This window comes from Pezoporus wallicus, unplaced genomic scaffold, assembly GCF_028554395.1.
Source record: "Pezoporus wallicus isolate ANWC-B61680 ecotype Strahan unplaced genomic scaffold, APGP_CSIRO_Pwel_v1 contig_6658, whole genome shotgun sequence".
Taxonomy (NCBI): domain Eukaryota; kingdom Metazoa; phylum Chordata; class Aves; order Psittaciformes; family Psittacidae; genus Pezoporus; species Pezoporus wallicus.
Window position 1 is genome coordinate 7353459 of NW_026642312.1, and position 12287 is coordinate 7365745.

The following is a 12287-nucleotide window of genomic DNA, read 5'->3' on the forward strand; positions in this document are numbered from 1 at the left end:
AAGTGATTGGAAAAGAAACAGTAGTGTAAAGGGGCTGACCTGAGGTCTTTATGTTTTCACTATCTTCATTTAAAAACAGAAAATAGTCATTATTATCTTCTCATGCTCCAAAGCACAGCAGGCACTTCACGGAAAGGTAAGAAGTCTTCCTACACAATCAGCAACGTATACAGTAAATACCGAGCTGTACTATGTATTTCCAAAATCTGGAATAAACTGTTACAGGATGACAATAAACTCTTAAAAGAGAGACTGTCAGCTTGAATTAACTTTTATAAATAAATCTACTTTAAAATTCCAGATTACTATAAAATACCTTTAAACAGCACACATTTTCTTGTTTTCTTGAACTATCTTTCAAGGAAATTTAATGACAATTTTCTACCCTGTTGCTGATATTTATAGGAACTTTATAAAAAGCAAAGTAAGACTAACAACATGCTGCTTTGCTTACGTACAATAAACAAATTGAAAGATAAATTTTTTGACTTTTAACTTGGTTCATTTGTAATAACCTTAAATGATACTAATTAACTACAGTAGTTATTTGCAAACATCCTCTAGTGTACGTCTATGAACTGAATTCCTGGAATTACAGAATTGTTTTTCATTATGATGATGCCCAGGGCAAGGTTTTACAATTTTTTCTGCAACAGAGAAGCTATTTACCCTGGGTACTCGAGAACAGATTTTGCAGAATTCACTTTTTATTATGGGTATGAAAATACTCAAGATTTACAGCACTATAAACAATGGCAGAATTTGTCTGAAATGTCCTTCCATGATATCACCATAGATAAAATGAATGAACATGGAAAAGAGTTTATTACCTGCACTAGCTCACAAACTTGCTTCAAACTAAACTAAACACTTCTTTGTTTTAATCTAGTATCTTCATCATTAAATGCTTACCTCTGCTTATCATTGTACTTTGTAGGTATCCAGCTTGCCATGTCAAAACAGTGCAAAAAGATGAGAATGCCTGGACTTTCACCCAAACCTGGACACTTAAGACAGATCATCCCCTAAATATTTCAGATGCATTTCACTATTTATTTTTTTTGGGTTGTATTCCACATCTCTAAAAACATGAACCAGTGTTCATGTACAGAATTTCGTGTTGCAGCGGTTAGAAAGAATAGCAGCACACATGAGGTCTGTTCACCGTCTGATACAATTGTAATATAGGGCTCAATACAGGGTACCCTTATTTCATAACTTGTTGGGATGACCTACTTCCCTGCTCAGTTTCCACAGTCTTCCATTTCCCACAGGTGACTATTAGTGCCTGATATTTGTCACTAACTTTCCATTCCAAGTGCTCAAGACAGCACTGGGGGAGAATACCTACTACCTGGGTTAGGCACTGGTGATAATCAGTTAGCACAAGCAGGAACTTAATAAATCCAGGGCCTAGACCTGTCATGCAATGGAAAGAAGTGGGCACCTTCACAAAACAACCAAGAGAATGTTTTGGTTGCTTAGAGCGTTTAACATAGACCATACAAATAATGCCAGAGAAATGCCTAAGGTTTAATTTTTGACGTTTCTTACAGGTTTTAGTCCACAAACCAAAAACTCAAATAAATTACTCAGTCTCCATGTATGTGATAGCTAGCAATGGCAAGAATAAAAAACACCTGTGAGAGACAGCGTGTTTCTTGGGATTTTCCATTTGTTCTCTGCTCCTGTAGCTTCTTTAAAAGGTCACATCAGAACACCACTCTTGTAGTCTTGGGAGTGTTTGGGTTTTTTTTTCTCAGATAAAAGAAAATATTTTCTAACTATATGGCAATTATGTATCTCAGTATACAAAATGCTGCATGAAGATTAGCCTCTCGTTAGCTCCCAGGCGACCTGTATTTGCCAGTATAGCACTACCTTTCCTTGGGACCCAATAGCCAGTGCATTTCATGTCCTGTTCTACTTTCTAGGCTTTTTCTCTTCTTTCACTTATTAGTCCAACTCTCCCCATAAAAGCTCAATCACTAAATGCATAATCTGAGAGCTCTGATAAGCACTGCTCTCCTTAAAACTTTTAACATCACTCTGGTTTTGGGGCTGACTCACACAAGTTGCACTAGTCTACTAAGAGTCTCTAAGCAAACACCAATTCTTACAAGAAAAGTAGGGTGAAGAATTAAGTACCAGACACTGCACTCTGCTATATGCATCTTCCTCAGCCATCAATACACATTAGATGACAAACCATCAAAACAGACTAATATATCAGACCAACAAGAGTAATTTCACAGGAATGCAGACAAACTACTGCAAAACCCAAATGTAAAATAAGCACAGACCCTGATTTATCAACAGTCATCTACATATTCTCCTAACATGGTATTATCCCTTTGTACAGTGTCTTGACCATACCTCTGTTTGCTACGGTTTCATCATAGTATTGAATATATTTTTAGAACACTTCCAAATTCTTTCTTGAAGTAAGTCTTCCTCTTTCAAAACAGTTCTTACAGAGAGAATGAGAAAGAAGAGCTCCCATGGTGAAGAAAATTAACTCAAAACTGTCTTTCCAGTATAGTTTGCCCTTGATTGTACCCTGTGACAATGAGAACCTGCCTTCCTGTGGAAAAAAAACAATACACTTTTATACAGAAAAGGCTTCCTAAATAACAGCAGATGCCTTGCTGTCTACACAACTGCAATGTATTTGTGAAGGCAGGAGCTCTGAATGCAATGAATCATTCATCTTCTGAACTTGCTTCTCGGCATGACTCCAGACAGGCATTCTGTCAGGAATTCTGTTTGCCAGCAGCACCTACTTTCACTGCACCAAACCCACTCTGTATTACGAGATGTGATACAACTTAACACTAGCCTAGTGACACTACATGGAAAAGACAGATCCATACACGTATTGAGGGTGATACATTGGGAAGAGATGACAAAATCACTGCTAAATCCTTCCTGCTCCAGTAGGAAGGGTCCTTTATACATAGCCCTCAGGAGACTTTGGTACAAAAGCTGCCTATAATGCAGAGAGAAGCATGGCAGAGAAACTCCCATCAACTCAGAACGGGAGACTTTAGTATCAGGAAGTACAGCACTGGGAACAGAGGGCTCCAGAAAGTGAGAACTAATCAAAGCCTTACCTTCCTTGTACTGTGCTCCTCTGCTCCACCCCGCTGGGTAAAATGACTGTCAAGTCCACCGATCTGTTTATCATGTTCTCCTTCACGCTCACAAGGTTCTGATCAGAAATCAAAGCTGTCTCTGTGGGTGACTTGTGCTCGCGCTGAATTCTACTTGCAGCAGAAGGTTGACTTGGTGGAGGAGGAGCACGAGCTTTCATTCTTCTCCTTGAGAAATAAAGCAAGAAGATAATTAATCACTTCCTGTGAGCAAAGTATATATATAAAAAAATGCTCTTTCAGCCATAATCTCAGGTTGTTTAAAAAAGCTTCTCTAATCCAAGCCACTTTTCTTTACAATGAAACTTTTCAATGGAGTTGCATTTTGCCTCTTCTCTAAAAATACGCTAATTTTTTAATGATGCACTCACTCCTACTGTTTGTTTTCCATGCCCCAGGGGATGAATCAGTTCCATAATTAGGATATGAAATAATCATTATTCTGTTGAGTACAAAGCATACTCCTCTGAAGAGATTAACAGAAAAGCTGGGTCCAGTCCAGACCTGACTCAAGAAAGAGTTGTATTTATGTACATGAATGTTTCCTCCAAGTCAGAGCAGCAGGAGTGGAAGCAGGGTGAAGTTTCATTCAGTTATATTTGGGTTCCACAGTATTACTCTACGTGAAGTATCATCTCTTCCTCTGCTCTAAGTAGTATTAAATCTGGCTCATCATACTTCATAGGGAAGCAGCAGGGAAAGGTCAAACGTGAATGGAATCATTCCTTACCATGCAACTAATACTAAGAGACTATAGCTTTTTGAAAGCACCCTGAAGAGAACTCATTCTCCAGTAGTAGGCTATGTGCAACACAGAAAAACTGCATAACTTGCACCAAACAAGCAGTGTACTTTACGGAGCTACATAAACACCACAAACTCAAAGTTTACTTCACTGGCAAGCAGCCAGAGAGATAAGCGCCATATGTGTACTGTTAAACTTCTGAATAGCTGGCCTTATACCAAGCACATGTCTGAAGAGGATTAATTCTGATGATTAATATCCCAGTGACCTCTTCTGACTAGATTTATGCCTAGTTTAAGTCAGATTTTAGTGTAACAGATGGAAAAAGCAGTAAAATATTTACTGAGAAATTATTACCCAGGCTTACTGCCTGCATTTTTAAATCTGCCTGATTCTAGGGTGCAGGAAGAGAATAGACTGATTCTGCACATCATTTTCAAAGTGCAAACAACACAAAAAGAGGTCCAGAAGAGAGGAGTACAGAGAAAACACTCTATGCTTAATACCCTGCAAAGCTTAATGGCTGAATCAATCAAGAGTGAAACTGTGTTCAGGGAGAAAAAAATAAAAATTAAAATCTGAACAGAATTAATACCAAACGAGCACTTCTTTAATTAGAGATAATCTCTACTCTCACAGACAAACAGACTAACACACAGTTTGGATTACCAATATAAGCTTCTGGAAGAGAAAAAAATAAAACAAAAAAAGTAAGAGCTACATCACACACACACACAGAGAGAAACAAACCAAACCCCCCACACTTTTTAATCAGCATTTGCAACCAACAATTTCTATGCCATGTCTCTACTTGCACAAAATCACTACACTGCCCTGAAAATGCATTTTTCAGTGAGATCCCAGCAGGACAGTGCAAAATTAGCAGTGATGCAGATACTTTCTTTCATTTCATGAGTGCATATGAAATGGCATTCCTCTACAAATACACAGGGAGAGTTACCTCCACATTCCACATTTACAGCAATCTCTCTTCCATGGGAAATTTTCCCTGAACATTCACTTTTTATCCTGTATACACCCAATGAGTCACACAGTCATCAGTCACTAACTTGCAGCTCCCCCTGGAAGTGGTGATAAAAAGTTCAAGCCTTTACTGTTTGTCAAGCTACCTTGCTTTTTTGTAAGTCCATCTTGATCTTGTATGTTCAGCTTCACCTTCTGCTCAAGAGCCCTTTACATATGCCTACAGTTGTTATTTGTAAGCAGGTGGGGAGAGGCATGGGAGCTTTGCATAAATCTAGATCGTGCCAGAGTAGTTTTACTCATGCAGTCCAATATTTAAGGACTTCAGATCAATTTACAAATGATGTAATTCTTGCTCTCCGTAACAGAAACTGCACATAAGCAGCCACAGAGATTCACAACAACTTGTTTCTTAAAACAAGCTTTTCTTCTTTTGTTTTTTAAAGCTTGTCCTATATTGTGGGAGGGGACAATTCCTATACAGTGCTCCTCCCGAAGTACAAAAGACAGTGGGAAGAAAAGAAGCAGCCAAGTGTCCTGAGCTTGGCAGAACTAGGGGGTCTTTAATTATGGTTTACCTGGACTTGTAAATTTCAGATCTCACAGTGAACAGAGATAGAAGAAATAAAGCAATGGTAATAAAACGAACGAAACTGAAAGCAGCTGAAACTGAAGAGATTTCAAACTTCAGGGGAGAAATGATGAATGATTTTTGAGCGGGATGAAGGACCTGAAAGTAAACTGTGATTATGCTACAGTGCTTGTTCCCTATCAACGTAAAGCTGCACCTGGTTTTCTGAAGGAACAGGCAAACAAGGCCAGACACCTTAATACCAATTTATAGCTCTGAAACAGAAGTGCAATTTTTATCTGGCCACTTTTTATGTACTCTTTACAGCCAAATCTGCAGTTACAGACCTTGTGCAACACTGCTTAGGGCTAGGGAGGGCAGTGTGTGTCAGGAAATCAGGCATCATTCCATCAAAAGCATCAGCTACACACTGACCAGTGATGCTCACTTTACTTCAGTAAGATCTGTAACAATGCATATTCTTTTTGGCACTACATGGTCAGGGTCTTTCAGATACTACAGTTTTCCTTTTCTTCTGCGCAGAAAGGACAGCGCAGGTCCATTTCTTTCAGAGACATCAGAGAAAAGAAAAGGGAAAACATTCCCACTGCAGTGTTTCTAACCTAGCTTCAGGTGACCTCATATGAACTTTTCCACAATAGAAACTACATGCTCCCTTGAAACACTATGACTGCTTTAAATGACTGGTTTTCAACATTTTCCAAATGACATATCTCAAACTATTTCAGTGGAAGCAGATCCCTTTAAAGTTCACATTTGTAGAGTGATACATGGCGCAGTTTTGCATTTGCTAGCCAACTTTCTGAACCATCTCGGAAACTAGCTCCACACGGCGTACACTTAAACCCACAGCTCTAACTACCTTGGAACTGCATGAGCAGCTGCCTTTTGACAGGCTCTAGCAACTGCAGTCAGAAGGTGCTGAGAAGCCTGTTAATATTATTGAATGTGAGTAAGAAAAGGAATTATTTCTCTGTCACAGTGATCATATACGACAATAAAAGAGCACTCAGTAAGAAAAGCCTTTTTGTCCCCCCCCTAAAATGCACAGAGAAAGTGTGTGATTTAAAAGCCTGTTTAAGCATGGGTACTTTCAACTCTATAAACAAAACACACTATTAAAAAGTTGCACACCATTCTTCAGTACAAGTTAAATTTGAAGTAAATTCAGCTCAACAAAAATTTTTCCTCCACAAACATCTTTCCCTGTGCTCAGTCCTAAGGTATTTGTTAAGACCCCTATCTGCTATTAGTCTGTGGATGAAGTTACAAGCAAGAACACTTCAAACATATGATGCAATCATGGTTACATGAATGCTTCAACCCAGGATAAGGAAAACACAGTAAAAGCAATCAGCTGATTCTAATACACAAATGTACAGTGCTTTTTACTGAGGCTTGAAATAGTTCATCTCACTTTACCGTAAGCTGAAAAACATGCAAATAGCCAGGAAATAATTAGGCAGAATACATAAATAACCTACCAGCACTAGTCCCAGAAACAGCATCAAGATTCTCAAAATGGAAAAGGAAAAATAAGCCAACTGACTAATAAGACCAGTGTTTCTGTAGCACAGCACATAGAAGAAATGCAACAGAGATGAAGAAAAGTTTCGCCAGATGAAGAACTTCTAGGCAAAGTAACACAAGCCCTTTGGACCTACACTTTATTAATATATAACTACCAAGTAATAGGATGCAACCTGGACTTTACAATCCCATCCTGCAAAAACGTGATCCCTCTTTCAAACAGAATTGGTCCTGGGACTTCCACCCCATGGGAATGCTATGCAGAGATTGTCTTTATTCTCATAAGGTCTAACATGCACACACACACACACCATGCTCAAGAAAATCTGGAATCCTCTCTGCCCTAGCTGTAAAGCAAAGGCAGCTTTACAGGTACAGGTCAGACTTCATCCCATGGATATCACCAGGAATTTGGTAAAAGCTCCAAGCAAGAACAAAAAAGCCCCAGACTAATCCAAACCAGAAAAGCAACCACCCTTCAACACACCAGAATTACAGGCAAAATTAATTTCTGATATAGCTAACAACTAGCACAAGACCTCCAACTCAGTCAAGTCAATCTGCAGTCTTGTCAATGCAATGCACAAGCCTGGAACAGTTACAGAGGGCTACTCTGTGAAATCTGTATATGTCCCATCTTGTAATTAGAAGGCATAAAACAACATGAAGTGCTCAGTGCTAAGCACAGCATGTCCCTTGGGTGGAAAAGAGGGAGTAAACATTTTCAGCTTTCAGGTGGTCACACTCCTGTAGTCTTTTGAGTGGAAATCCATGCACATTGCTGTTTAAGGAAAAAAAAAAAGGAGATGAGTACCTTCACTCTCCCTCTCTGGCGACTTGCACTGCACAGCTAGAAACCCAGCCCTGAGGCACACCTTGAACTCCAAACCATGAGGACACACACAGCACTCCAGAAGTCACTCTTGCCTAGCAATCCAGCCTTCAAAGCAGATACCTTCAGAGAACATTTAACTCTTCATTGCTTATGTCAAAGCAAACTCAGATCACAGGCTGAGAAAAAAGACACCCGCGTTATAGTAAGCCAAGTTTCCTCTTCGCAAGTAAAATCCCTCTAGCTTCTAGACGCAGCAGCTCACAAAAAGTACAACGCAACACAAATGTAAAGGAAATACAAACAGATTATTAGCACCAATGTAAAACTATCTCAGGACTTTTGAAAATGGAAAACAAAAGTTAAAGAAATCCGACAGAGATGGAGAAGAGAAACTAGGAGAGCACCACAACAGTGTCTGTAACTACTGAAGAGGCAGGAGCTGATTCAGCCTTTAATTGTCTCATACACAGAAGTTAAAGTACAGGTCTAAAATATATTACTCTTATAATAACTTCTTTCCAGTATTATTTTACAAGATTTCATAACATTTATAATATTACACAAGTACGGCACTTTCTAAACAGCTGAAATCTTCAGCAGACACCAAGGTCTAATGAACTGGATTACTCCCACGTGGATATGGCTCAGGGAATAGTTACGGTTCCTTACACTACTTTTTTTTTTTAAATAATACTGTTTTATTTAAGCAGTCTTTATTGGAGTTCCTGGGTACTACAGTACATATAATTATTTCACACTTTTCTCTTTTGTAATATTTATTTGAATTTCATATTACTTTTAAAAGATCATTCCATTTCTAAAGCAGGATCACACTGACAGACATGATGAAATGATTCCCTTGTGGGTGTGCTAAAGTCACCCAAAATAGACAGGAAAAAATAATTTGTTTTTGGCAAAGAAATGAAAGTTAATTATATTTTAATCTTCTATCTGATTCTACTGATGAGAAACCCTACAGCTTTATGTATTTTAAAATCAGGTTTAATGCCAGAAGGGAAAATATAAAAGACCAGAGGCAAACTGAATGAAAGCATCTGCAGAAGAGGAAGCAGGGGTGGAAGTACATGACCATGCTTGCCCAAGGGTAAAATCAGAGAAAAATAAATAAGTCAAGGTGAGATGATACAGTGTAACGGAAGTAGTCCTTAACATTGTACCTCTAATTTCACACCTTTCACAAACCTAACCAACCAATCATGAAAAAACATTGTGCCGCAGTTTCCCAGTCTCAAAAGTAAAGGCGAGTAAGCTCATTGTTATAAATTTTGCTACCATGGATCTCTCCCCAGATGTGACCCATTTCATGAGAAGCTGAGATGTGTCCCAACATATGGCAGAGACCTGGCTGCTCCACTGCTTGTGAATCATTGCACAGGTGCCAAACAAGAGAAAATTGGTTTCTATCCGCCTGGGACTACAGACTCCAGCAGTGACACTAAGTGGCTGAACTATCAAGAGCTCATCCTCTGGCAGGAATGCCAAATGACTTACTAGCCTATGGCTGGTATCCCCAAATACACTTATTTTTTATACATGAACTACACTTTAGGTTAAAAGTACATTATCTTCCAATAAAAGTTTAATCCTCCTTCCAGTCACTGAGACATTCCCTCAAGATCCAGTACAAAGTATTTCACGTATCAGTTTCATGATACAGTCAATTTTTAGGGCCAGAAGTCATAAGCATGAACACTTGATTACCTGCACTTCACTGCTCCTTTCGAGAACCCTCAGAGTGAAAGCAAGGATAGAGCTATATGTTGAGTGAGCTTTAACTGATCAAAGAACAGTATTACAGCCTACAAATGCTTTCACATCTATTAATCATAGTCACACTAGGGAGCCTAACAGATCTACCTGTATCAGTTCCCAAAACAAAATAGAACACAGGCCCTAGAGAAAATCTTTTAAAAAGGAGCCAAATCCCAGGATTTGGGCAGATGCCTGATTCAGTTAATGACTGAACAAGCACTGTGAGGTCTGTATCACTAATAGCTGTATCACAGGACTTTTGAGATACCACCCACATGTTCAGTGTGTGGCAAAGACCACACTACGAGCTGGTGCCATCACATGCAACTCCACCATGCTGTGCGTCAGTAAAAAGAGAGAAATGGGAGAGCAGGTAACATTACATAAATATTTGCCTCAGCTGCTGAAACACATGCTGAAGAAAAACAGAAGTCTTCTGCGGTTAAAGGCAAGAAAGCATAGATGAGTTACTCTGGAACATTAAATTCCTGCAATCTAAACTGCGGTAATACTGCATATTTGAGTCAGAGATACACGAACAGTTGCAACTCTTTAGCCCGGGAGATGTGATCAGAAAAAAAACCACTAACAATTCATACTGGAGGTTGGATAACATGCCTTAAAAAAAAAAATTGGCCTAGAATAGCAAAAGTAGAAAAATAGCACACTAGGTAGGGATGCTGAAACCATGGTCTTTACCCAAGGACATCTGTCAGAGAAGAAAGTCCAGATGAACCAAAACACAGATAAAGGCAAAAGACATTTAGGTTTTAGGACGGAAATATGTTTAGCCACCAGCAACTGAACAAAAACTACCTCTGTTTCACACTGACCAAAATCAAAAGATTGCCAAGCAATGGCTGTTAAAGTGACTTGAGGGGAATCAGCAACGTGTTAGTGCAAAGCACTCAGTAACCAACTACCCAGTCTTATTCCCACCAGTATTTTTTACTTCTTCCTCTGTTATCCACACACATTTGTTTTTTCCCACTTACACAGTACTGAGCTATTAGTCTCACTCCATTCCAACCGATAGTAATGATGATGATGATGATGATGATAATAGAAGTGATAACAATAATGAAATCATTGCTCATGTGAATGTTGTCCAGTTCCTTTACTGTGACTAAATGAGACTGCTTTGAGTGGTATGCTTAAATAAGAAAACAGAATGATTCTATTTTAATGTTACTGATGCTTAAGCACAGTGGCATTGGTTAGTGTCCATGCTAATAATCCAAGCGTAGGGCACTGCTCCATTCTTAGTGGTTTCAAATCTTCACTGAGCTGTTTTAAGGATGCTCAGATTAGCAGACAGAAGGCTAGAACCACAGACACTGCACACCCAGTTCCCTGCAGATGGCAAATCCAGTGGCTGAGCTGCAAAAACCACAAGGTCAAATCATTTACCTAGCAAGACACCTAGTGAGATTTCTTAGCATTGTTCATGAAATTATAGTCAGGTTTATGTTGGCTAACTGGATTCTAACTAACCACGCTCACCTGTGGAAAAAACACTGGCATGGAAACAAAGCCAAGAGCATTTCTAAGCAAGCTGAAATCACTCCTGGCATTGCATCCTCCATATGTTGCAGGTAAACACGCATCCTTCAGTTGCACTCACTCTGCTACCAGTCAGCTGTATTTCTGCAAGGGCACTACAAATGCCACCCATGTGCCTCATGCCACAACTCCACACTGAGCTCTCCAGTAACACTCTAAGGCCTGGAAAGGTAACTTACTAGTTGAACAGGCTTTATGAGCACCCAATAATTACATTAGTTTTCATAGAATCATAGAATAGTTAGGGTTGGAAAGGACCTTAAGATCATCTAGTTCCAAACCCCCTGCCATGGGCAGGGACACCTCACACTAAACTATGCCGCTGAAGGCTCTGTCCAACCTGGCCTAATAGTAAACCATGAGAATAATTCTCTTCAATGAGACGACAATTTGTTTCAAGAGGGGTCAAAGACTAAAGATGTGCTTACGCAAGCCTGAGGCTAGCTCACAAATACTAACACTGTGCGCCAAGTCCCTTAAAGTTATAGGTGCTGTACGTATTTCAGTGTGGTTGTACTTTCTTAATCTCTTATCAACAACCACTTTCAATAAGGCTATTTAAATAAACAAATATAAAATATATTGCTTATCAACACTGATTTATAAGCTTTCCTGGTGTGACTTCCACTGTCAATTAAGATGCAACTTCCAAGACACATTTGCACTGCGTTACTGAGCAAATGTATCTCAGACTGTGCTCTGGTTTTGTGCACAAAGACTTTACAACCTCACTACCACCTACTGAGAATGAACCACTAGCTAGAGGCTTGAAGACTCAGTAGATTACGGCCCTACTGCAGCAAAGTGCTTTCTTGATTGTTTGTTTACAAGGGACACAGAAGATAGAATAGCTTTGAAAGAGTCAGATAAAACCAACATATATTGCTAGTGAAATTCTGATGAAATTTACTATGCTAATTCCTATTTTTATAACACAGTGAAGCGTCCCTGCATGGCAAGGGATGGAACTAGATGATCCTAAGGTCCTTTCCAATCCAAACCGTTTTGTGGCTCTATGATTACTGGGCTCTTCAGTGGGAAACTGCCAGCACCAGAACTACAGGGCTGACAAGCTTCTCTTCAGAGCTAGAACAAATCCCCTAAAAGATTTAA

General features: G+C 39.3%; 1 protein-coding gene across 12 annotated transcripts in view; it reads right to left on the reverse strand.

Moving 5' to 3' along the window:
• COBL (cordon-bleu WH2 repeat protein) overlaps positions 1 to 12287 on the reverse strand; it is a 164026-nt gene that overhangs the window by 110825 nt on the left and 40914 nt on the right. For 11 of the 12 annotated variants that reach the window (XM_057428765.1, XM_057428766.1, XM_057428768.1 and 8 more), the window contains exon 2: positions 3114 to 3320. In XM_057428765.1, coding sequence (XP_057284748.1) covers positions 3114 to 3313 — 200 coding nt within the window. In that variant the 5' untranslated portion in view covers positions 3314 to 3320. Of the gene's footprint in view, positions 1 to 3113; positions 3321 to 7022; positions 7127 to 12287 lie in introns of those variants that run through there. The other variant, XM_057428764.1, reaches the window with a different exon arrangement.